The following is a 25,214-nucleotide window of genomic DNA, read 5'->3' as shown; positions in this document are numbered from 1 at the left end:
CCATGAGGCATTGCATTCTCCCGGCAGGGAAGCATCCCCAGCAGAAGATAATGATTATTAGTCGCATTTAAAAATCCAGCATGATGGTTGTACCCAAGTTGATCGATTGACGAACTTGGTACATTCAACCTGCCCATGCATGGTTGGAATCTCAGCCAGTATCCGAACTGTCCATGTCTTAAGTGTGGTACACACTATTAGAAAATATGACGCACGATCGTCTAATTTTCCTCATGGTTTCACAGCAAATCGAAACAGATGAACAAATATTCGTACGAAAATTCTCATACGACAAATGCTTTTTTGTTTTTTATGGTGTCGGATCATTCGCAGTCATTCTTTCCTGATTTTTCTTATATGAAAATCGTACATAAACGGTGCACATTAAAAGTAAATCATTCGGTCTGTTACCATACGAGAAAAATTTTGGAGTTTGTCCCTTTGGTAATTTTCGTACCAAAAGTCAGAATCGGCTGTCGAACGTTGTGTACACACCATACGAAAATGGTACGAATGGATCTTTGGACGAAAATTCTCGCCTGATTTTCTTATAGTGATAACTAGTAAAATTTTCCCTAGGAGATAAAACAGGAACACATTGATTAGGCAAGGGTCACTTTGATTTGCCTTCTACTCAGCAGGGGTCCCAGTCCAGCTCTTTAATCACGGACAATTAAATTACATACATTCTGTGGCAATTAAACGCCATGAGACAATTACCTAGCCGTAATTAAAGGAATGGGATTGCCAGCTTCCATCTTGGGTACTCCTTACATGCAGGCTAGATTTTAAATCATTGTAAAAAAATTCTGGGGGAAAAAACAAAAAACAAAACAAACATTAAATATATATTTCAGCGCATTCCTACATCATTTTCAACCTTAGATATAACAAATACTTTTTTTCCTCCTTATAGGCTGTTCAAACTGTTTAGAATCTGAGCCAATCTGGAGGATCTCCAGAGAGCTTGACTTCATTACAGAACTTTATAGATCATCATAGGACAAGAACTTACCAATCCAATTAAATTGCATTATATCTCAAAACAGAGCCAATACAAAATGTGCAGGCCTACTACAAAGCGCCTACAAAACTTAAAATGGTTGTAAAATCAGAAGGTTGTTAATCCGAATGCATTCCAGTGAGCAGCAGTCCCCTAATACTTACCTGAGCCCATCTCGACCCAGCGATGTTGCACAAGACACTCAGCTGTCTGGGACTATTCCTCCTGACTATCTGAGACAGCTGCCAAGGACAATTGGCTCCAGCTGCTGTCAAAGTCATTGAGCCAATGAGGACAGGGGGGGGGGGGGGGGGGGTCGTGCCGCGGCTCCATGTCTGAAAGGACACAGGGAGCTGTGGCTCGGCTCGGGTGCCCCCATAGCAAGCTGCTTGCTGTGGGGGCACTCAACAGGAGGGAGGGGCCAGGAGCACTGAAGGAGGACCCGAGAAGAGGAGGATCTTGGCTGCTCTGTGCAAAACCAACTACACAGAGCAGATAAAAACCTGTTATACTTAAACGGAAAAAAAAAAAAAAACACAAGACTTTAGTATAATTTTAAAGCAGGCCATATTTAGGTCCGTTTTTTTTTTTTTTTTTTTTAATTCAACCAGCGAGCTATGGAAAAAAACTGACCCGATTCCCCCATCTACACACTCAATATGTTTGGGGGAATACAACTTCAAAAAGCTCGCTAAGCCTCTGACTAAATACCTCAGACTGTATACTTTCCAAAAAGAGGTAATTGGGGGGGGGGTCCTGGCTTTTTAGGGCCTCAAGAAATGAGTTAGAACGGCTACATCAGGACTGATCTGATTTTCCGATATATCCCATAGTTTGTAGACACTAGAACTATCACACAAACCAGTCAATATACACTTATTGGGATTTTGTTTTCCAAAAACATGTAGCAAAATACATTTTGGCCTAAATTTATTAAGACATTTGATTTTATTGGATATGTTTTATAAAAGAAATAAAAAAATATACATATTTTTTTTTAAATTTGCAGTCTTTTTTTGTTTCTTTTGCAAAAAATAAAAACCCAGTGTTGATAAACTACCACCAAAAGAAAGTTCTACTTGTGTGAAGAAAAATGTAATTTAGGTACAGTGTTGCATGACCATGCAATTACCAGTTAAAGTAGTGCAGTACTGAAGAGAAATAAAATGCCCTGGTCTGGAAGGGGGGGGGGGGGGGGAACCTTCTGGAGGTAAAGTCATTTAAGTGGAACTTTAGGCAGAGAATTAAGTCCTGCTAGATTACTTCAGGCTGGCCCCTTTGCAGGTATAGCATGTAAAAGATTAAACGAGAAGTATGGAATTTCCTTTTTTTTTGTGAATCATACTTCCCTAGCTGAATGTAGCACCAGTCCCCCGGCAGCGCTAACACGAAGAACCCGAGCGATCAAACACTGCCGATCACTCGGTTCTCAGAGCTCCATGAGCAGAGAGCTGCTGACTGTTAGGCAGGCCATAGACGATTCGAATTTCGTTCGAAAATCGTAAATGGCAGTGTTATCGAACGATTTTCGTATCGTTAGTGTGGTATGTAAAACGTTCGATTTTCGTACGACAGCAAAAATTCACATATCCAACATGTTGGGTTTTTTTACGAAAATCGGCCGAATTTCGTATCATTAGTGGGGGAGTTGTATGATTTCGCCTAACAAAACACAGAACAGTAGGGAGTGTGTCCGGTAGAGATGTGGTTAAAAGGCACAAAAAATAGTGTTTCGTCGTACGATTTTTGGCTCACATTGATGGTACACTCGATGATGTGCACGAGTGCCGCTTTCGTTTATCGAACGATAAATCGTACGAAATTCGAATCGTCTATATGGCCTGCTTTAGTCACTGTCTCTCTGCTCTGCTGGGTGCCAATCCAGGCATGTGGGCCAGTCCCAAGCCTGGACCGGCTGTGACTTCAGCTGACAGCGGGCTTCAGCCCACTGCCTGCTGAAAATGGGTCACAAGAGCTGTGAACTGCACTCCTGTGATCTGAGCCCCCCTTTCTATCCAGCGATGTCCACAAGTCCCTCAGTCAGCCGGGACACTCTCCTGTTTGGCTGCGCTCTGGAGGTCCAGTGTATCTTGCCGGACCTTCAGAGCTCCTTACAGGAAAGTGAACTCTCGCGCGCATGCGCGGGACTGACGTCTTTGTTGCTCCGGCCACTCACAGCGCCAGAGCCGCCGAACCCAGAAGAGCCGCAGAGGGAACATGTCAGTGCCCTCAGTGGTGTCCAGGCGACCGTGTGGGGGCTTCGCTCTAAGGGATTTCATAATGTTCTAGTATGCGATGCACGCTAGAACATTAGGCCATTGTCTTTTTTTTTTTTTTTTTTTTTTTTTTACACAGGATACAACCGCTTTAAGGGTTATATGTTCTATAAAGTTTTACTAAAGGTTAATTTAAAAACATATTTTTTTAGTTTTGGATAAAGTGGAGAGGGATCAGAGAACCCGCCATTTGTTATTGTGGTCTGTGCCCCCATTAGGGAGACTCACCCCCTCTATTCATTCTGTTCACAATTATCATTGAAAATGAAAAGAAAAAAAGCATCTAATTGGGGTTGTCATTACCAACAGTGCTCACCATTCACTGACTTGCCATCTGTGTCCCATTGCGGAAATGAACCTTCACTTCCTGTCCCATAGCTAAAACAGGAAGTGAGAGGAAATCCCTGCAAAGGGAATCCCTTGGGGACCCCCAGCTCATCAGAACTAGTGCCCCCATTGGAAGATCTCCCCCTCTATTGCTGTTCTGGGGACAACCTAAAATTTTGAATTTTCCCTTCTAAAAACATCACCCCCCCCCCCCCCCCCACCCAATCAAAACCACATGGGACACAACGGCTACTGCCGACAGCTGCTTCTAATACAAGAGTGCACAAGGTCTCTGCAGCGGCCACATCTGCACTTCTTCTGAGATTGCGACATGCCGGAGTATCCAGACACAGCCTGGGGGAGGGGACCTGGGGGCGGATCATACTGTACAAGTGCCCAAACTCCAGGGGACATCTCCGGGGGAAAACCTAGAGGAAACTGAATGACATTCAGGGCTCATTTACACTATTTCCACCCTGGATAAATGCACTAACACTGCAAGGGTTGCTTGTTTTGGTCAGGGGAAAAAAAAAAAAGTACTTACCTGATCCTCCACTCCTTCCAGCAGCTAGACTGTTTCCTGCAGCTTCTTCATCCCCCTGCTCCAGTGGTCTACGGTCCTGGTGTCAAGACTGATGCAGGGTCCACAGTCCTGCATAGGATGGGAGAATGCAGAGGGACAGTCCACCGCTAGAATGTGCGGGGAGAACCATTTGCCAGGGAAGGTTCCAATAAGGAAGACGGTTTCTCCTCTCCCCTAGACAAACAGAGCTGTGCACCCATACAGTGCTGGCACAGCCCTACTACAAGGGATCATTCCACGTTTCCCTAGAGATGGGCTTTAACCGTTTCTATGAAATACTTGTTCTGGTCATTTCTGGACCTTCGTTACAGGATCACTGGATAATATTCCAATGAAAGCTGCAGGTTTCAGAAACAAATGAAAATGACTTTTAAAATAAGAACAAGGTAAAGCTCATCTGAGAGGTCAGTGATCGCGGTCACATCATCTACTATACACATTTCCATGTCACTGCTGTCCCCCATATTGAGAGGAGGTGGGATGAGGATGGAGGAGACGGACACTCCAGGAGGTGACTTCAGAGGGACAGCAGCAGGAAAGGTAAGTACTCCCATGCTTTTTTTGCAAGCATACCTGAATTAGAAAAGGTCACTTGCAAAAAAAAAAAAAAAAAAAAATCGCATTACAGCTTTTTTTTTTTTTTTTTTTTTAACGGAGCTAAAATACAGCCCATTCATTGTAATGTGCCTAGGCACACATGCGCATAAATGAGCAATAGAAAACTGCATTTTTGGACAGTAATTTACGCCTAATGCACACAAATACATGCAAATACGAGTGATTGAAATGCACAGGAACATACTGTTGATCTCAAAAATGCTAATTTGCATATTTTACAAAAACGTGAGAATAAGTTTGCGCGAAAGACGTGAATTTGCGCAAACGCATATGCGCGAAAATGCACGCATTTTTAATAAGACAAATACGCCTGAAATTTACGCTTAAAAAAGGAGATGCTCAAACAGGAGTAGTGTGTGTAAGAGGCCTTAATGTTTTCAACCAAGATAGATTTACACAATGTTTACCCAAGATTCACACACCTTGCAATTCAATTAGAAATCATGTGAATCTTCGGTAAGTGCATGGCTACCAACCAAGTACCAGACTTCCGAGGACGCAGAGTTGCTTGTGATCTGGTTTTCTTATGGGCCATACACACTATAAGATTTTCTGAAGACTTTTTCCTTTAGGCTGCATTCACATGTCAGCTTATAATCGCGGGCAGAACCGCCGCGGTTCCACCCGCGATTCGGAGATTTATTGCAAATCGCGGGACGCCTAGCGTTGCCCGTTGATTTGCAATAGCCCCGCAAACGCCGAGCGATGTTGCCCCGATTTACGCCCGCCGAATCGCGGCAACATCGCGCAAACAAAATCGCGGGACGCAATACGCTCCAAAGAAGCTCTTGTACTTTTTTGGAGCGTATTGCGTCCCGCGATTTTGTTTGCGCGATGTTGCCGCGATTCAGCGGGCGTAAATCGCGGCAACATCGCTCGGCGTTTGGGGGGCTATTGCAAATCAACGGGTAACGCTAGGCGTCCCGCGATTTGCAATAAATCTCTGAATCGCGGGCGGAACCGCGGCGGTTCTGCCCGCGATTATAAGCTGACATGTGAATGCAGCCTTAGATTTACCAAAACCATATAATATGAGGTCAAACCTAAACACTTTCAATGTGTATGCAATCAGGCAGGCCCTTGCCCTACATAGAAAAGGTAAATCTGAAGGAAAAAGTCTTCAGAAAATCTTATAGTGTGTATGGCCATTAAGTCCATATAGAATAAACTCCCATCCCCCTCTGTACTATATGAACACCAGTGTGATCCTGGAAAGAACTCAAGAACTGTCCTAAGATGGAACTCTAGAACTAACACTGGAAGGAACACTAGAAATGTCCCTGGAATGAACCCAAGAGAGACCCTAGATGAAATCCTAGAACCCCAGAACTAACACTAAAAGGAGCTCTAGAAATGTCCCAGAACAGAACCCCACCAGAGTGACCCTGGATGGAACCCCTCCCCACACTCAGCTGATTCCCAGCATGTTTTCAGTCCAAAACAGTTCATATAGTGTCGATCACAGGTGTCAAACAAGGCCCGCGGGCCGAATGCGGCCCCCCAGGCCATTTCATGCGGCCCTCGCACCTCTCCTGCAGCTGCGGCACCCCCCTTATCTCTGCCCCCATCTTGTTTCAGTAGTCGGCAGCAGAGAGGACAGAACTCCTTTGCCAGATCCTGCGCTCCTCTGTGCAGCTGCAGAAAGGCTCGTCTTGCCCCCCCCCCCCCTTCTCAGCAGTTCGCAGCAGAGAGGAGGGCAGAACTCCTCCTACAGATCTTGCACCTCTCTGTGCAGCCGCAACACCACCTTGCCTCTGCCTCCCCTGGTCTCAGCATTCAGCAGACTCTGGAAGCTGACTCCAGCCCTCCTCCAGACCCTGCACTTCCCAGATCCCTCTTCTTCCTGGCAGCAGCACAAGGTAAGGGGGGTGCATTTTGACGCAAAGAAGGGTGGGTGACTCTTGACTTCTAATGTGTAAGGGGGGTGTGGGGTGCTCTGGACATCTAATCTTATAGATCTAACCGGCCCTTTGAGGGCAACCATAATGCTGATGCGGCCCGCGATTAAATTGAGTTTGACACCCCTGGTGTAGATGGTCATTGTACAGATAGGACATAGGGGGAGGGGTGATATCTTATTGTTTATGGTCTTAGAACACCAGATCATTAGTAATGAGGTGTCCCGGGAAATCTGGTATTTTCATGGGTGGCAGTCATATACTGAAAGGCTGACCCTCAAGAGAACCGGTCATGTCTGCATCTCTCTACCTCACCACACATCTCCAACACATTCCACCTCCTGAGTGTACACATCCCAGCCCTGCAACCATGGGGCTACATGCATGATGTTATGGCTACTCAGGAGCTCTAAGACAGCATAAAAGGGACCCCAGAACTGTCCCTGGAGGTATGGAAACCACCGGTTGACAGCAGTAAAACATCAGCTTTATTCAAACAACGAAGTGTACAACACTAAACAGTCAACGCATTTCAGCAAAAACAGCCCTACTCGTGAATGGAACCAGAATGACCCTGGAGGGACACCAGAAGGAACCCAAGAACTGTCTCTGGAAGGAACCCCAGAGTGACCCTGGAGGAAACCCCAGATCTTTCCTTGGAAGGGACCTCCAAAAGGAACCCAAGAACGGTCTCTGGAAGGAACCCCAGAGTGACCCTGGAGGGAACCCCAGAACTGTGCCTGGAAGGGACCTCAGAAGGAACCCCAGAACTGTCCCTGGAAGGAACCTCAGAGTGACTTTGGAAGGACCTCAGAAGGAACCCCAGAACTGTCCTTAAAAAGGAACCCCAGAGTGACACTGGAAGGAATCCAAGAACTGTCTCTGGAAGAATCCTCAGAAGGAACCCAAAAGATGTCCTTGGGAGGAAACCCGGAGCGGTGTCTGGAAGTAACCCCAGAAGGGACCCAAGAATTGTCTCTGGAAGGATCGTCAGAGAGAACCTGGAATGAAACCCAACAACTGCCCCTGGAAGGCCCCCCAGAGTGACTCTATAGAGGAATGTTTCTAAACGTCTTTATGGTCCAGGCAGCCTTTAAAATTCTGCATGATCAAGGCACCCCATTCTAAAATGTAAAAAATTAAACTAATAGTTTTACATTGCGCAGCAACATCTACACACATAGGACACCCAACCTTAGAGGTGATTTATTCTTCCAAAGCAAATACACCTTTGGACACCTGTACAGACTAGTGTTCCAATGTTTCCCTTCTCCCCCTCACTCAGTTAAAGAGGAGGTCCGCCTGGAGAAACAAAAAATTAAAAGTCAGTAGCTACAAATACTATAGTTGCTGACTTTTAATATAGAGACACTTACCTGTCCAGGGAGCCGTGATGTCAGCACCCCAGCTGATTTTCAGATCAGCTGCCGCCGCCATTCTTTCTGAGGGAAACCGGCAATGAAGCATTTCGGCTTCACAGCCGGTTCCCTACAGAGCATGCAAGTGGACGGCAAGGGAAGGGTACCTGTCAAAAAAAGGTACCCGTTCCCCTCCCCCCAAATGTGGCATCGGAGGGGGGACAAATGAGCAGAAGTTCCACTTTTGGGTGGAACTCCGCTTTAATGTGACCCCAGTGCTGATGGAGAGGGGCAGGGGATTGGGCAAACAAGGATGTTGTGCTGGCACCCATTGATCTCCTAATCAATCAATAGCATCACTGGTTGTTAGGATGCTGGCGGTGAGAAGGTTGTAAGGATGCACAATGAAAACCTGTGGCTTTGTGTAACTAAATGCAGGATTAATCAGCCTTCTATACAGTGTTGGGTGAAATTTTTAAGCATTTTGCCAAGACACCCCTAAAGAAACTTGAAGGCATCCCGGGTGCCTGGGAACCCTTGTTGAAAAAGGCTGCTCTTGAAGCACCCCCGAGCGGTCCCTTGAAGGAACCCAAGATCTGTCTCTGGAAGGACCTCAGAAGAAACCCAGAGCTGTCCCTGGAAAGAACAAACCGCAGAGCTGTCCCTGAAAGGAACCCAAGAAGGATCTATGGCCAGAACCCCAGAGTGAACCTGGAAGGAACCCAAGAACTGCCCCTGAAAGGCCCACCAGAGTGACTCTAGAAGGACCTCAGAGCTGTCCCTGGAAGGAACCCAAGAATTGCCCATGGACGGAACCCCCAAGTGACTCTAGAAGGACCCCCAGAGCTGTCCTTGGAAGGAACCCCAGAAGGAACTCAATAACTGTTTTTGGAAGGAACCCAAGAAGGATCTATGGACGGAACCCCAGAGTCAACCTAGAAGAAACCCAAGACCTGCCCCTGGAAGGCCCCCCCAGAGTGACTCTAGAAGGACCACAGAGCTGTCCCTGGAAGGAACCCAAGAATTGCCCCTGGAAGGCCCCCTAGAGTGACTTTAGAAGGACCTCAGAGCTGTCCCTGGTCGGAACCCAAGAACTGTTTACAAGGAACCCCAGAGTGACCCTGGAAGGCCCCACAGACTGACTCTATAAAGGACCACAGATCTGTCCCTGGAAGGAACCCCAGAAGGAACACAAGAACTGCCCCTGGAAGACCCACCAGAGTGACTCTAGAAGGACCACAGAGCTGTCCCTGGAAGGAACCCCAGAGTGACCGTGGAAGGCCCCACAGACTGTCCCTGGAAAGGACCACAGATCTGTCCCTGGAAAGGACCCCAGATCTGTCCCTGGAAAGGACCCCAGATCTGTCCCTGGAAAGGACCCCAGAAGGAAAACAAGAACTGCCCCTGGAAGACCCCCCAGAGTGACCCTGGAAAGGACCACAGAGCTGTCACTGGAAGGAACCCCAGAGTGACTCTAGAAGGACCTCCGAGAAACCCCAGACTGCCCCTGGAAGACCCACCAGAGTGACTCTAGAAGGACCACAGAGCTGTCCCTGGAAGGAACCCCAGAAGGAAAACAAGAAATGCCCCTGGAAGACCCCCCAGAGTGACTCTAGAAGGACCACAGAGCTGTCCCTGGAAGGAACCCCAGAGTGACCCTGGAAGGCCCCACAGACTGACCCTGGAAAGGACCACAGATCTGTCCCTGGAAGGAACCCCAGAAGGAAAACAAGAACTGCCCCTGGAAGACCCCCCAGAGTGACTCTAGAAGGACAACAGAGCTATCACTGGAAGGAACCCCAGAGTGACTCTAGAAGGACCTCAGAGGAACCCCAAGACTGTCCCTGGAAGGCCCCCCAGAGCTGTCCCCCCCGGCTCTGCTATCACACACACAGGATCATTGTTGTGAAGACAAGAATGACGTCACGCCCCCTCAGGCTCCGCCCCCCGCCGTTTCCGCGGCTTACCGTCAGCGGGAGCCTCTTCCAGGCCGGCTCACCATTCCGCCTCCAGCCCACCGAGGGAAGCAGCCGCGGGTCTCTCCGCCCCGTCCCTGCAGATCTCCGCTCCTCTCGGGGCCCCGAAGCAGACCTCGGCACGCAGGCGCAGAGCGGGCCCCGCCCCCGTGACGGTAACACCGCGTCTCCATGACCCATGGTGCTGCTGGGAAATATCAAATACCGCGTGAATTGCAGAAATCTCGGGGCTATGCTATCCTCGGCCAATAAACGCTGTTCGGAATTCTGCTGCACCCGCCTCTTTTTACTGACATAGTGCGTTTCATGAACAGCGAGGCTTGGAACGCAAACTGAAGCGTCGAGTCTCGCGAGATCTTGTATCTGAGTCTGGTAAGCTTTGCCTGAGATCTCGCGAACAGAGGCGTGTAGGTGGCAGGCGATGGCAGCAGCTCTGTGTCGTAGTGCTCAGGTGAGAAGGACACAAAGACGTCCTGTACTGTGTTCTCTGTCCTTGGCTGCTCATTGTTTATGTGACCCGTTCATACTGCAATGCTGGCTGCAGAAACATGCAGCATGCCCGGGTGGCACCATGTGTTTCCGCACAACAGTGTCTCTATGGGGACATGAATAAAGTGTCACTATGCAACGCTTCAAATAAAGTTGGGAAAATGCAGTGTGGAGACAGCTGCCTGCATGTTACCGCATCGCAAAGGTGAAGCAGCAGTCTAGCCATACATTTCCAATGCAATTTAGTGTTTGGGGTGGAGGTAACTGCCATTGGCCAGGGCTGATTACACTGGAACTAAACCCATCAATCCAACTGATTCCCACAATACAGTCACCAGTATGGGTGATGGTTGTCATGGTTACTTGTGTCCTCAAGCCATCAAATTGATGTTTTAAAGGAGAAGTATAGCCAAAGCTGGTTTTGCTGTACACCTTCTATGGATCACACTTTGTTCTGCACTCCTATGACCCGGTTTCAGCAGAGAGCCGGCTGAAGTCCGCTCTCTGCTGACGTCACAGAAGTCGGTCCAGTCACCGCGCCATCACGAACACAGCGGGCTGAAGTCTGCTGATATCACAGAGCCGGTCCAGACTCAGGCAAGATCAAGACCCTGGAATCTGAGTCCTCCCACGTGCCTGGACCGGCACCCAGCTCAGCCTCACAGGGAGCCGCTGAGAGCCTGAGCCGGCCACTCCCTGCCCCCCCCCCCCCCCCCCCACAGCCCAACGCTCCATTGAGCAAGGAGGGGGCAGAGAGCCGGTGACTGACAGTCAGCAGTTCCCTGCTCGGGGAGCTGTCAGAACCGAGCGATCGGCAGTGTTTTATCGCTCGGTTCTCAGGGTAGAGGCGCTGGGGGACAGATGCTGCTTCGGACTAAGCTGCACCCATCTAGGTAAGTATGAAAGGGGGAAAAAATAATCCTATACATGTCTTTTAAAATAACTGATCACATATGGCAGCTTCCTGGGCTTTAAAGCGGTAGTATCATCATTTTTACAACTTTGCATAATCTAAATCATCTGTGTCCGTATTATATTACTAACCTTTTACCCTGCCTGTCACTTCAGCCGTTCTCCTTCTATTTACATCGCTGCAGTCAATTACGTCACTCGCGCATGCTCATTGTAACCCTATTTTCCGGCAAGATAATGAGCTTGCTGGAATAATGCAGGGTCTATTGCGGGGCTGCGTCATTTCCTCTGCTAGACGTCAGCCCCGTGCTCCCGCGAGACTCCGACCTTCCCTCATTAAAAAAAATTCTCCACATGATCGCGGAGAAGGGGGGGGGGGGAGCAATTGTGCATAAGGGCTACAGTGGACAGCCTCCTATTGGCTGTCCAAATGGTGAATGAAACCAACACGAGGCTTGGTTTCGGCGTCTACTGCGCATGTGCGGGATTTACGAACAGTACACATACTCTGGGCGGAAATACCGCACCGATGAGCAGCCGAAAACCACAGCAAGGATGGCGGCGCTCAACGTCCCAAAAAACCGACCCGAAAAAATCAAATTATACAGGTAAGGAAAACTGCTAAATTGATTGCTTTCATTATATTTCATTGAACATTACATGTTAATGGTGTTGATTGAATTTTCAGATATGCAATGACTGAGTTTACTACCGCTTTAAAGGATGAGAGGGTTTATAATTTTTACTCCCGTTGGGGAAGTAAGGGGCTAGGGGTGTTGAAAATATTTGTGTAATCAATGAATCCTTAAAAAGTTTTGCATCAATGTAGAGAATGGCTGCTTCACAATTGCATCAATGATGCCAGAGTCCTCCTCTCCATGCCTAAATGTATACGTGTGATCACACACAGTATGGATCTCCTGCTGTAACACTGACCTTGGATCTGAAACGTCTGGCGGCTGCTGTAACAAGATCCCGCTTCCTAGACCGGCTCCTATGATAGACGGCACACTGATCCAATGCCGGGAAATTGAATCAGTGTGACGTGTATTATAGGACCCAGTCTAGGAGGCGGGACCTTGTTATAGCAGCCACTGGGCAATTCAAATCCAATCAGGAGATCCCTGCTCTGTGTGATCTGAGCACTGATAAGGCTGCATTGATAATCACTAATGTGGCTGCATTGGTGGGCACTAATGTGGCTGCATTGGTGGGCACTAATGAGGCTGCATTGGTGGGCACTAATGAGGCTGCATTGGTGGGCACTAATGAGGCTGCATTGGTGGGCACTAATGAGGCTGCATTGGTGGGCTCTAATGAGGCTGCACTGATGGGCACTAATAATGTTGCACTGATAGACTGCATTGATGGGCACTGATAAGGCTGCGCTGATATTGCTGCACTGATGGGCACATATAAGGCTGGACAGATGGGTTTTTGATGAAAACCATGGGCAGTAATCATGATGCATCGTGGAATCGAATCGTTGACAGGATAATCAAATCGTATGACCAGTGAAGATGCACACTTCTACCCCCGGCACTCTCTTCTTCTGCGTGGCCCTCAGAATGTAGGCGGTTTTTCAGCATCCTCATGGCCAATGAATGGCTATTGGCCTTGCATTGTACTTAATGATGTCAGAAATGGAGTTCCTTAACCACTTCCAGACCAGCATGTACCTGTTCAGCACTGGACTTTAAGTGCTCATACTAGAGCTGCAGGCATCACCCCAGTACCGTTTTTTTTTTCTTTTTTTTTTTTTTTTTTTTTTTTTTAGAGCTGGCTCTCTTGTAAAAGCAATCCTAGTGGCTAACTAGCAGCTGGATTGCTTTTACATGCAGCGGGAGGAGATGTCCCCTCCACCTCCTACCACGGCTTTCTCAAGCTCTCCCGTCCCACCGGGAGACCTGAGCAACCAGCCGGTGCTTCTGCTGGCTGATCGGAGAGCTGAATAAAGCTGGGTTTGGCTTTGATGGGCTCTCCACTATGGTAGCCCAGAAAGGATGACCTGACATCACTTTTGGGTTACCCAGATTTTAACAGCGCCATTAAAAAAAAAAAAAAAAAACATTTGAAAACAATGATCTTGGTGTTTTTTTATGCATTTAAGGTCAGAGGAGGGATTTGGGGACTTATAGACCCCAGATTTATTCATAAAGAGTATCTGTCACATGCATATTTCAATAAAAGTGATAAAAAAAGAATGTGAAGCAACAGTTTAAAAATAAATTAAATTGAGACTTAAGAAAAAAAGCCCCCCCCCCTCTCCCCTTGCTCATGCACAAAGGCAAACATCATATCTGCAGCGCAGTGAGGAGGAGGATACAAGGACTGTAAATGGTTTGTCATTAACTGTGATCCACTAATGAAGTTGTGTTGCAGTTATACTGCCTCGTCCCCGCTTACCTTGGGGCAGAAAGAGGAGGACAGCTACACTGTACACAAGCTGTTTAAAGTGAAAAAGAAAAAAAAAAATTGAAACCTGTAGTGATGAAATATGGAGGATGCCATTACTGACCTCTGAAAATTCTTGTTGCCTGGGTGACGTGATTTCAATATTTTGTCTTTTTATTGTTTTTGGTTTTTTTTGTTCGTTAATCTCCTTTTTTTTCTCTCTTTTTAGCTTCTGGGCAGAGGGCTTCCTCGCTGCTTGGCCACAACTCAAAATCTCTATTGCAGATGGAGTTCAAAGAAAGCAGAGGCATTGTCTCCGAACACTGGAGAGGGCACCCCATTCCCTCCCTTGGCAACATTCACAGAAGAGGAGGCCATGATGAGAGACATGGGTATTTCATGATTTGAGTACCAGCCTTCAATGCACCTTCATTACCACGCCATGTTTTAAGTTACAGTGCTGTGATCGTTTGACTCAGAATTACTCAGACATGCAACACTATACCCAAGTGGATCCTTATATATATTTATTTTTAAAAGATACAGCTTTCTTGGTGGTATTTGGAATCCGCTGGGTTTTTTATATATTTTTTGCAACATAAAAGATAAGAAAAAAACAATGTTTCTCTTACGTCCTCCGACAGTCGCCGCCTCTTCATATTCGTCACATATGGGGTATTAGACTTTGCTCCGAAGGAGTAGCTAGGCAACAGAATATGTTAATAAAGCTTTTAACATATCCAACATATCCCACCCTCAAGGGGTGGTCCCCTCAGTCAATACCCTCCTACTTCCTGCAACCATATCTCAGTTTTAATGTCTAGCTTGTCAGGAGACGGACAATGCCACGGCGGTGGCCTACATCAACCACCAAGGGGGCACCAGGAGTGCCCGAGCGGCTCGGGAAGTGGCCGACATTCTGTCTTGGGCCGAGACTCATGTCCCGGCGATAACGGCGGTTCACATTCCGGGGGTGGAGAACTGGCAGGCGGACTATCTGAGTCGCCAGACCCTGGATCAGGGGGAATGGTCTCTCCACCCGGCTGTCTTCCAGATGTTGTGCGCAAAGTGGGGTCTTCCAGATGTGGACCTGTTCGCGTCACGTCTCAACAACAAGGTGAGGAGGTTCGTGGCACGGACGCGCGACCCTCGGGCAGACGCGTCGGACGCGTTAGTGGCCCCGTGGCATCAGTACAGACTGTTGTATGCGTTTCCACCGATCCAGTTGCTGTCCAGGTTCCTTCGCAGGTTTCAATCGGAACGCAACACGGTGATTCTTGTGGCACCGGACTGGCCTCGCCGGTCCTGGTACGCAGACCTCGTGAATCTGGCGGTCGACGCCCCGTGGCGTCTGCCTCTTCGAGACGATCTACTGTCTCAAGGACCGATATACCATCCTGCTTTACAGTCGCTGGCTTTGACGGCCTGGCTGTTGAAACCGAGGTCCTGAAGGAGAGGGGTCTCTCTCCGGAGGTCGTTCATACTTTAATCAACGCGAGGAAGTCTTCCTCTGGGAAGGTTTACTACCGTACTTGGAAGGCCTATTTTGCCTGGTGTGAGTCCAGGGGGTTTTCACCCCGCACGTACTCGGTGTCCCGTGTGCTGTCTTTCCTTCAAGCGGGTGTTGATCAGCGCTTGGCGCTGGCTACGATAAAGGGTCAGGTGTCTGCTCTGGCCGTTCTGTTTCAACGTCCCGTGGCATCCAACCTTTTGGTTGGCACCTTTATTCAGGGTGTGCGGCATCTGGTTCCTCCTAGGAGGGATCCTCTGCCCCCTTGGGACTTGAATCTCGTGCTATCTGTGTTACAACGTGCTCCTTTTGAACAGATCAGGGAGATCTCGTTGTCTATGTTATCCAAAAAGGTCGCCTTTTTGGTGGCGATCACTTCGGCTCGCAGAGTGTCGGAACTGGCGGCTTTGTCCTGCAAGTCTCCGTACCTGGTTGTTCATTTGGATAAGGTGGTCTTGCGACCTAATCCTTCCTTTCTTCCGAAACGTGTTTCGGAATTCCATCTTAACGAGGACATTGTCTTGCCTTCGTTGTGCACGAAGCCTAAACATCCACAGGAGGTGAGATTGCACTCTTTGGATGTTGTTCGGGCGATCAGGGTTTACCTTCGATCGACTGAGTCTTTTCGTAAAACGGACTCCTTGTTTGTTCTTCCAGAGGGTCCTCGGAAGGGCATGGCGGCTTCGGCCTCTACCATCGCTAAATGGATCAGACAGACCTTTGAACAGGCCTATGCCTTGCAGGGGAAGGTTCCCCCTGTGCCTGTGAAGGCGCACTCTACTAGATCTCTGAGTACGTCTTGGGCCTGTCGTCATGGGGCTTCTGTAGCCCAGGTGTGTAAGGCGGCGACTTGGTCGACCGTGCACACTTTCACAAAATTCTACAAAGTAGATGTTCGGGCATCGGCGGATGCTTCCTTTGGCCGCAAGGTTCTTAGTGCGGCTGTTCCCTAGGGTCCCTTGTTGGGGACTCCTGGCTGTTGGGATAAGTTTTGTATCCCCTGGTTTTTGCCTTTTCCTGGGTTGTTGCTCCTGTTGAGCACTTGTTTTTTGCTGTTGCCCAGCTGGTTTCCTTCCTTTGGTAAGGTTCCTTTCTTGATGTGGAAACTGCGTTGCCTTTCGGCGCGGATGTGTTTCCCACCCCTCATGTTTGCACTGCTTTGGGACGTCCCCATATGTGACGAATATGAAGAGGCGGCGACTGTCGGAGGACGTAAGAGAAAACGGAATTTTTGTAAAATCTTACCTGTAAAATTCCTTTCTCTGAGTCCTCCGACAGTCGCCGCCCCCGCCCCTCTTTTGGGGTTTGGTTGTATACTCTACTGCTATTCCACTAAAACTGAGATATGGTTGCAGGAAGTAGGAGGGTATTGACTGAGGGGACCACCCCTTGAGGGTGGGATATGTTGGATATGTTAAAAGCTTTATTAACATATTCTGTTGCCTAGCTACTCCTTCGGAGCAAAGTCTAATACCCCATATGTGACGAATATGAAGAGGCGGCGACTGTCGGAGGACTCAGAGAAAGGAATTTTACAGGTAAGATTTTACAAAAATTCCGTTTTTTACTGCCTCTTGCATTTCTTAGGGATCTAAAAAGGCGGGACAGTACAAACACCCCAAATACTGTTTAGTTTAACACATACCATACAGAGAACTGGAGTCAGACCTATGTACAGTACAGCTTGCAGATTTTAGTGGTCAGAAGTTGTTGCCCCTTTATGGTATTGGTTGGTGTTGTGTGCCCCCTTAAATGTTGGTGGTCAATGGTGTTTTTTTCCCTACATAGCACTAGTAGTCAATGTTCCCCTCTTTATGGTCTCTCTTCCCCCTTGGTGCTCTGTGTGACTCCTTTATGGTTATTGTGCCCCCTTTCCTTTTGTAGCTTTGTAGTCAGTGGGAGAAGTGGTATTAGTTAAAGAAGAAATGTGATGGGGGGGGGGGGGGGCTTATTTTACATTTTTTTGTTTACACTTGTGATTTCTGTGATTGGTGCACAGCAATCACAAGGTACAGAGCCTCTAACTTTGTGCATTTTGCCTGTTATCTGCTAATAACAATACAGTCACTGTGTATGCACTTGGCACATACACAGGCAGGGGCCATTTATAAACTACGCTGCAGAGAACTCCAATTTTTTTTAAAAGCAGACCTAAACTCTATTTTCCTGTACAGCCAACAAAACTGCCATTTTACCCCCCAGTTATTCTGCAGTTTCCATGGTCCTGCACATGTTCAGTTATGACACCAGCCATTTGACAATTTGGTTGAGAGCACAGGTAACTGTGACATTTATCATTTACGGCATGCTTTCGAATGTAACTGTTTTGAGAAACCATTAAATCATTGGGTTTAGTTTGCTTTAAGGTGGTTAAGCAATAAATTGCTCCCTCACTGGGAGCCAGGTCAGTTCTCTTCCAGCTTGCTAATTATTAAAAAGCAACTTGTGATGTTGTAATAAACAATGACCTGAATTGGATGGGTCAGGAGATGGACTTGGTTCTTTCAGCAATTTTGTAACTATTATTTTTGAAACCTGTTGTAATCCTGTATATATATCCTTTGTGTGTGTGTATATATATATATATATATATATATATATATATATATATATATATATATAAATATATGCGTGGCACTATGAAGTCAGGTTGTGGGAGGGTTTGGTGTGACAGACTCACTATCCTTCAGCACTTCAGAGCATCCTGTGTCACTAGGCTCCTTCAACAGCCAATGCTAAGGGTGCAGGGTAATTATTACAGTATACAGTGTTTCAATGGAAGTGGCTCTAAAAACGACATATTCTGCATAACATGTAGATTTTTAGATCACACTTACATTAAGTGCCGGTTCACATTTGCGCGATGCGGGAACGCTGCGAATATGCAGCGTGATCCCGCATCGCATCTGCACCTCTGGCAGTTCACACTGCCGTATGCGATACGCAGGGGGGTGTCAATTAAAAGTTAACGACACCCCCAGTTGCGATCGCATATCGCAGTGCGATCTGCAAGTTCGCACAGAATCGGATCGCACTAGTGTGAACCACTATGCGATCCGATTCTGCTGCGGATAAAAAAAAGCCTCATGTGCGAGTTTATTGCAGATGTGGTGCGAATTCAGCCATACAAAGTGTGTGGCTGAAATTCGGACTGCACATGAGATCGCACAAATGTGAACCGGGGCTGAAGGAGGATGTATATCAGTTGCTGAAAATAACTAGATCTTAGGTCTAATTCTCAAAACTAACATTCCGGGATAATTATCTCCTATTTTTTTTATTAAAAAAGTGACAGTTATTTTCAGTTTAGTCCAAAGAAATTTGAACATATACTTACATGGCTAAATATAAAGATACTTCTCCTTGGAAACTGAACCTTTTGTCTTTTAGTGTAAGTGCTATTTTCAGGATATTTGGCATCATGCTTCATTGTTTACACGTTTCTTAAAGCAGAACTAAACCCATCAGTTTAATGGTTTCTTGAAACCGTTACATGCAAGGCATTCCATGAGTGATAACTGTCACAGATGCTAGTTCTCAACGGAACTGTCAAGCCATCAGTATGTCAAGCGTCATAACTGAGCACATGTGCAGCACCATGACAATTGCAGGTCAAACAGAGGCCAAGATGGCAGCTTCATGGGCGGTAAAGCATAGGTGGGTTTATTTGCTTTTAGCAAATAATTTTTGGGAATCTGTTTAAAGCCTAATTCTGGGCAAAAACAAAATGTTCCAATGCAATGGGGCTGTGCCCACACTGCATGGGTTAACTGCTCATTGTTTTCTAGGGGATTAAAGAACAGAGATATATTTACCTGATCCTCCCTGCACAGGACGGTCCATGTGGCTCCTGCTCTCCTGCGATCTAGCAGTTTTGCGCAGTGGACTGTTCCTGACGTCATCATGCCCGTAGACCAGCTCTGGACGGGAGGAAAGCAGGAACAGTCCACCGCTGTATTGTGGAGGAGCGCAGTTTACCAGTGGAGCAGAGGATTAGGTGAGTATACAGCTTTCTCTTCTACCCTGGACAAAATGAGCAGGTAAAGCGGTATAAACCGCTGCATGCAAAAGAAAGTTAAAAAAATCCCCTGCAAGGCAACAGCATAATGTGCTAGTATACATCGCATGAAATACTTTACCCATCACCGCTGGCAGGGCTTCCATCTTCATCCAGTCTTCCTTCTGGGTTTGCAGGCTCCAGCAACTGGAATTGCCGGGCCGCGATGACGTCATATGCGCGTGAGTTTCATGGCCACGGCACAGCACTCTGAAGAAACAGCACATGTATACCAAAGAGCGAATATCTCCTAAACCATTCATGTTTAGGAGATATTCATTTTAACTACAGGTAAGCTTTATTATAGGCATACCTGTAGGTAAAAATCACAAATGGGACTTTACTGCTGTGTTAACCAGTGTAGTGCGGGCACAGTCCAAATCCATGTGAAAATTGTTTTTTTTGCCCAGAGTTGAGCTTTAAAGGTTTCTTACGTGGATTTCCTGCCAGTAACCACACTTTGTTACAGATTAAAACCACTAAACCACTACCTCACAATCAAAATCATCATTCCCCCTTGTTGTGTGCACTCTTTGGGCTGCCTGTTGGGTCTCTCATTTTGCTTCACCCATATATTATCCATTGCACCTGGAGAGAAGGAATTTTTCAGTTCATTCCAGTTATCCACTCTCCAGAATGTGATCGCACTTTTCTGGAACACACTCAGTTCATTCATCATGTTACTGTAGATTAAACAGCCCGGCCTAATCTCTTCTTTTTCTCTGCAGTGAAAAAGTTTGCCCAGGATCGCGTTGCCCCACTTGTAAAAACTATGGACGCCAATGCGAAAATGGATGACTCCATCATACAGGGCATGTTTGAACTTGGGGTTGGTATGATTGTTTGCTCTGTAATAATATCTGTAACTTAAGCTGGATACACACTATACTACTTTCGTTGGTAGATTTTCTTTAGATTTACCCTTCAACTATGTAGTGCAAGGGCCTGCCTGATTGAATACAAATTGAAAGTGTTTAGGTGTGACCTCATATTATATGGTTGGTAAATCTAAAGGAAAAAATCGTCAGAAAATTGTATAGTGTGTATCCAGCTTTAGTTTCAAAGAAAAAAAAAAAAGAAATAATGTATCGCCGATAAATACATATATAGTACACAATATTAAAGTGGCTGGGTTTACCTTATGAACAATGACTGCTATTGAATTACTACTATTGGGGTATAGCTTCAATGCCTAAAGGGAGCAGTGACTGCAGCAGCCTCCCCCCCCGGGTCAGGGCTTAAGCAGTGTTTCCCTTGCTACATGTATGGTGCTAGATTACCAGAAATGAAAATTTACCGTAGCAGTAGCACCCAGTTCAGTGCTGGAGCAGAGCTGCAGGTCCCATCTTGCACTGACAACTCACCAGGAGAGCTAGTTAAGACACAGAGTTGTCTGCTGTGATTCCTGGTGGAAAAAATGCTGGGCAGGTTTTTGCCCCTTTTCAGTTGTCCATGACCACCGTTTTTTTTTTTTTGGGACTTCTTTTGGACACTGGGAGAAAATAGTATTTCTTTTACTCATCACAACATCCTTTTGTCCTGTAGCTTATAGGGGGACACAGCTCCCCTCTCTCTGATGGGTGTCTACTTTTATGTGTTGACATGTTGCCACAGTAAGAGAGGTTTTTACAGACGGGTGTTTTTTCCCCCTTGTTCACAGTTGGCTACTTATGACCTTTGTGCAGGGGCATAACTCTATTATTATCTAGTAGTAGCAAACCTAAAAGAAAACTAGTCAGGAGAAAAATATAGAGGCTGCTTTTGATGACCTTTTCCTGAAAAAATGCTAGTTGCCTGGCTGTCTCTGAGTTCAATACTTTGAAAATGGTCACACCACCATGGGATCCAATAAAGAAAAATTCCTTTGTTCACTTGAATGGTGCAGGGTAGGACAGTAGACGCGTTTCACACGAATGCTACGTGCATGTTCACTAGGTAGTGTCCTACCCTCTCCTACCCTGCTGTACCTTGTACCATTCAAGTGAATAAAGTATTTATTCTTCATTGGATCCCGTGGTGGTGTGCGACCATTTTCTTCTTTTAGTTTCTCCCCATGGCAAGCCGAGGTTCAGCACCCACTTTTGGATTGTGGACATTGACTTGCCTGAGCGGTGTCATCCCTTCTCGTCATTCAATACTTTGATCACTGACTAGGAAAGAACTCCTAGGAAAGAGAACTCCAAGTTTAATAGTTCTTTTTTGTAAGCATCCAGAGAGTCCGTGTTCAGTGGAGTAGGTAATATTTTCAGAAAGATGTCAGCGATGGCAACCTGCTATTTCTGTCATGACAGGTTTTCTTAAATGCTTTGGTTGTCTGCAGCAAAGCTAGCTTTATTAGAAAAGTGATAGCTGCTCATGTAAACGAGGGGTACAGTTGTGTGCGTTTCAACCATTCGACTGAATTTATATCCCTATCTTCTACCTTTCAGCTAATGGGAATAGAGATGGATCCTAAGTATGGAGGCACTGGTTCAACATTTTTCTCATCCATTCTGGTGATCGAGGAGTTGGCTAAAGTGGACCCATCCGTGTCAATTGTTTGTGACATCCAGAACACCCTCATCAATGCCTTGTTCACAAGACTGGGGACAGAACAACAGAAAGACACCTACCTGCCCAGGTTGTGCAAAGACATGGTGAGAAACTGTTAGTTACCTCAGTTATGGGATCTAGTGAACTTTCAGATCTATGTAGATGCAGATCATTGTTCCCACCCGGAGGAACTTCCACCAATGATGACGCTGCATTCCCATTCCATTTTGGTTCAGTAGATTGTAAGACAGCGGAGATGTATACCTTTTACTAAGATTTCAAAACAATATAATATTATTTTTAGACCTAATATTACAGTGTTACTAAACCCACAATAGTAAAATCAGTCTGTATATGCAGTGGGCATGCTTGCTATACTAACTGTGGAACCTAAGGGGTTATTCCTCCACTTTGTGTAAAAAGGCTGTTTGATCCTGTCTTCTCGGATCCTCCCCTTCTTCCACTGTTTCCAATCCATCTCCTGATAGTACAGAGCATTGGGGGCACTCCTCACGTGCTCAGTTTGTTGTGTATTACTAGAGAGTTTTTTTTTTTCTTGGGAGTGTGCATGTGATCAGCACAGGGCCAATCAGCATTGTCCAGACAGAGGGTCAGGAGTAATGCAGCCTCATAGGACAGAGGAGAATGAAAACTCCTACTAAAAGCTTTAACTAGACACTGATAGAAGTCATAAGACTGCTATATACTGCTGATGAAAAAAGGTATTTAGCAGTTTATATTTACTAAAATAATTGCATTTCCATGTTCTGTGTTCTGTGGGAGACCAGATACAGTGAATGCAGGCTTATGGGTTTAGTAACATTTTAAGCTTAATTGGGGTTAAAGTGTTTAATTTGTTTTGTTTTTTGTGAACCCGTGTTTTCCCATAAAGAGCAAAGCAACTGGTTTAGCTGAATCCCAAGCTTTCCCAGCATCACATACTAATCTTTCCATCTTATTCCCTGACTCCACCTTTGGTTGCCAGGAGCAGGAGAAGCCTAGCCGTCTAATCTGTGGGTTGCTCAAGTTGCCAGTGCTGATGCTTGGTAATTGTCCCAGCACTGTTGCATGGAATTGGGAAATTGAATATCCCAGTTGCACACAAAGCAGGACGAGAAACCAGGATTAGCAATGGGGGTGCTGGAGTAACTAGATAGATCGCATCATCAATATTGGACAATAGGTCACATTTCACCATCAACAAAAATGAGGCAAAGGTGAGTAAATCCTGCTAAGAAGAGGCACATTAAAGCCCACCTTTGGGCTAAGCTCTCTCTCATCCCCCCCCCAACCACCTTACCATCCACTCACCAATTTTACAAATGTACCATCTGAAGCTGGATTTTACTCACATAACCTTAGCATCTCTGTCCCTCAATAATGCTGCTTCTATAAGTAACAGACCCAGTGATCCAGCACTGCTTACTATGCCTGCCCCAAAGAGTCACTTTGTTGTAACATCATCATGCTATCCAGTCTTAGGGATGCTGAAATTACCCCATTGCTTGAAGGCAATAAAACATGTCCACATCACCCCAATATCAGCAAGAGCACCCAAAGAAGGACCGTTCTGCTCTCCAGTGAAAAAGTTAGAAGACCCTGGACTTAGCGCATCACATGACCATGGGTTTCGATAAAATAAAAGGGCCTTTATCATAAGATTTTTTTAAACTAACATTGGGAAGACGCGGTTAGGGGAGAAGGCAAAGGTTATTGGGAGGGAGGGGGGTAATGCTTGGGGTTCAGCTTTGAATCAAACCTGCTGCCTGTACCCTGTATGAGGATAGCACAGCATTGCTTTTAAGTTCTCAGTAGCTAAGGGCCCTGTCTGTGGAAGCAGATTAATATAGAAGGTGAATTGCTTTACCTTTGTCCTGTTCAGTGTTTTTACAAGCATGCAGATAATTGAGGATGAAGCTGCATTTTTACCTTTTTCACAGGTGGGCAGTTTCTGCCTTTCAGAAGCCGGTTCTGGCAGTGATGCTTTCTCCTTGAAGACCACAGCTCAGAAACACAAAGATTACTATGTGATCAATGGCTCCAAAATGTGGATCAGTAATTCAGAGCAGGCCGGAGTCTTCCTCGTCATGGCCAACAGTGATATCTCTGCAGTGAGTCCTCTGTTTGTCTCTCTTTTTATCTCTGGTTGAAGTTGTTATACCTTCTCTCTTTTACAGGGTAAAACACAATAATCTGTGTAATGGCAAATTTATGCACAAGCTCATTTTTTAATTTTCAAACATCCAGAACCTACAGTGAACTCTTTAGATTTTGTATTTGACATGTTAAAAGTAACTTGTGAGAGATAATAGGGGCTGGAGGACCACTGGAGATAATGGAGGCGTGCTGCCCAGATAGCAAGCATAACTTGCCACATATTTGTGTCCGTGTTGAATTGTAAGTCTGTTAACTTGCTGCACATTTTCACTGGCAAATTGTACTTGCAGAGTACTTGAAGCACAAATTCTAGTTGACACTTTTCCAATTTGTAGCAAATTTGCATGGCAAGCCTCTAGCAAGAGCAAAGTTGCAGTGGTGAGTCTACAGCAAGAGCTCTGCAAGTCTACAGCATGAAAGTTCAGCCACAGCGACCCCTGTGGTGGGATGACTATTGCACAACATCACTGAACCAGAACTTGCAGCAGACTTGCAAAATGTTTGCAAAGAAGTTGATTTGGAGTCATGAAATGCGGACTTGCTACAATTGTGCAACAAACTAGTGAAGCCTGGCAAGTCTAGCAATAGCTTGGCAAGTCATTTTCAAACTTGCCGCACTATTGCTTGCTATCTGGGTGACCACTCCTTTTGAAACTACTAGCTTTCTAGTTTTCAAGCCGATCAAATGGCTCCAGAATTTTTAAAGCACTGACCTAGAACAAGCCTGCAGATCAGGAGGTCTGACTTTAAATGACATGTCCTTATTTTCCAAGGATATTCCATACCCATCCACTACCTAAAGGGGTATTAAACCTAAAAGCAAACAGATTGCAGCTTACAATTTCTTAAATGTGATGGCTGCATTCATTTTGCTTTCTTCTATACTTATCTGGTGAGTCAGCCCGTAAATCTGTTGTTTTTTAAAAGAACAAGTTCTCCAGCAAAATGTATCAGTTACAGTGATGAGACAAACCACCTAACACTAGCAGGGGTGGTTACAGTGGTCAGCTTTTATTTATTCATGTAAAACCTTTATCCAAAAAGAAAAAACAATGTTTGCTGTAACTGCTTTTTAAGTGTTAGCTGGAATTTGACTTCAATTTGTTGGTGTATCTAAATTGGCT

General features: G+C 46.1%; 2 protein-coding genes across 4 annotated transcripts in view; one reads left to right on the top strand and one right to left on the bottom strand.

Moving 5' to 3' along the window:
* IKZF5 (IKAROS family zinc finger 5) overlaps positions 1 to 10,211 on the bottom strand; it is a 28,048-nt gene extending 17,837 nt beyond the window's left edge. Inside the window, exon 1 of one of the 3 annotated variants that reach the window (XM_082268447.1) lies at positions 10,031 to 10,211. The gene's annotated coding sequence lies outside the window, so the exon portion shown is untranslated. The remainder of the gene's footprint in view (positions 1 to 10,030) is intronic. The other 2 variants (XM_082268445.1, XM_082268446.1) reach the window with 2 other exon arrangements.
* A 154-nt stretch (positions 10,212 to 10,365) lies between these two features.
* Positions 10,366 to 25,214, top strand: part of ACADSB (acyl-CoA dehydrogenase short/branched chain) — a 57,318-nt gene continuing 42,469 nt past the window's right edge. The window contains exons 1-5 of the mRNA XM_082268489.1: positions 10,366 to 10,490; positions 14,064 to 14,226; positions 20,130 to 20,230; positions 21,831 to 22,037; positions 23,874 to 24,044. Coding sequence (XP_082124615.1) covers positions 10,461 to 10,490; positions 14,064 to 14,226; positions 20,130 to 20,230; positions 21,831 to 22,037; positions 23,874 to 24,044 — 672 coding nt within the window. The 5' untranslated portion in view covers positions 10,366 to 10,460. The remainder of the gene's footprint in view (positions 10,491 to 14,063; positions 14,227 to 20,129; positions 20,231 to 21,830; positions 22,038 to 23,873; positions 24,045 to 25,214) is intronic.

The sequence above is a fragment of the Pelophylax lessonae genome (assembly GCF_965119305.1).
Source record: "Pelophylax lessonae genome assembly, chromosome: 9".
Classification (NCBI taxonomy): Eukaryota; Metazoa; Chordata; class Amphibia; order Anura; family Ranidae; genus Pelophylax; species Pelophylax lessonae.
The sequence above is the reverse complement of the archived record's forward strand: the minus strand, read 5'-3'. Positions and strand labels throughout refer to the sequence as shown.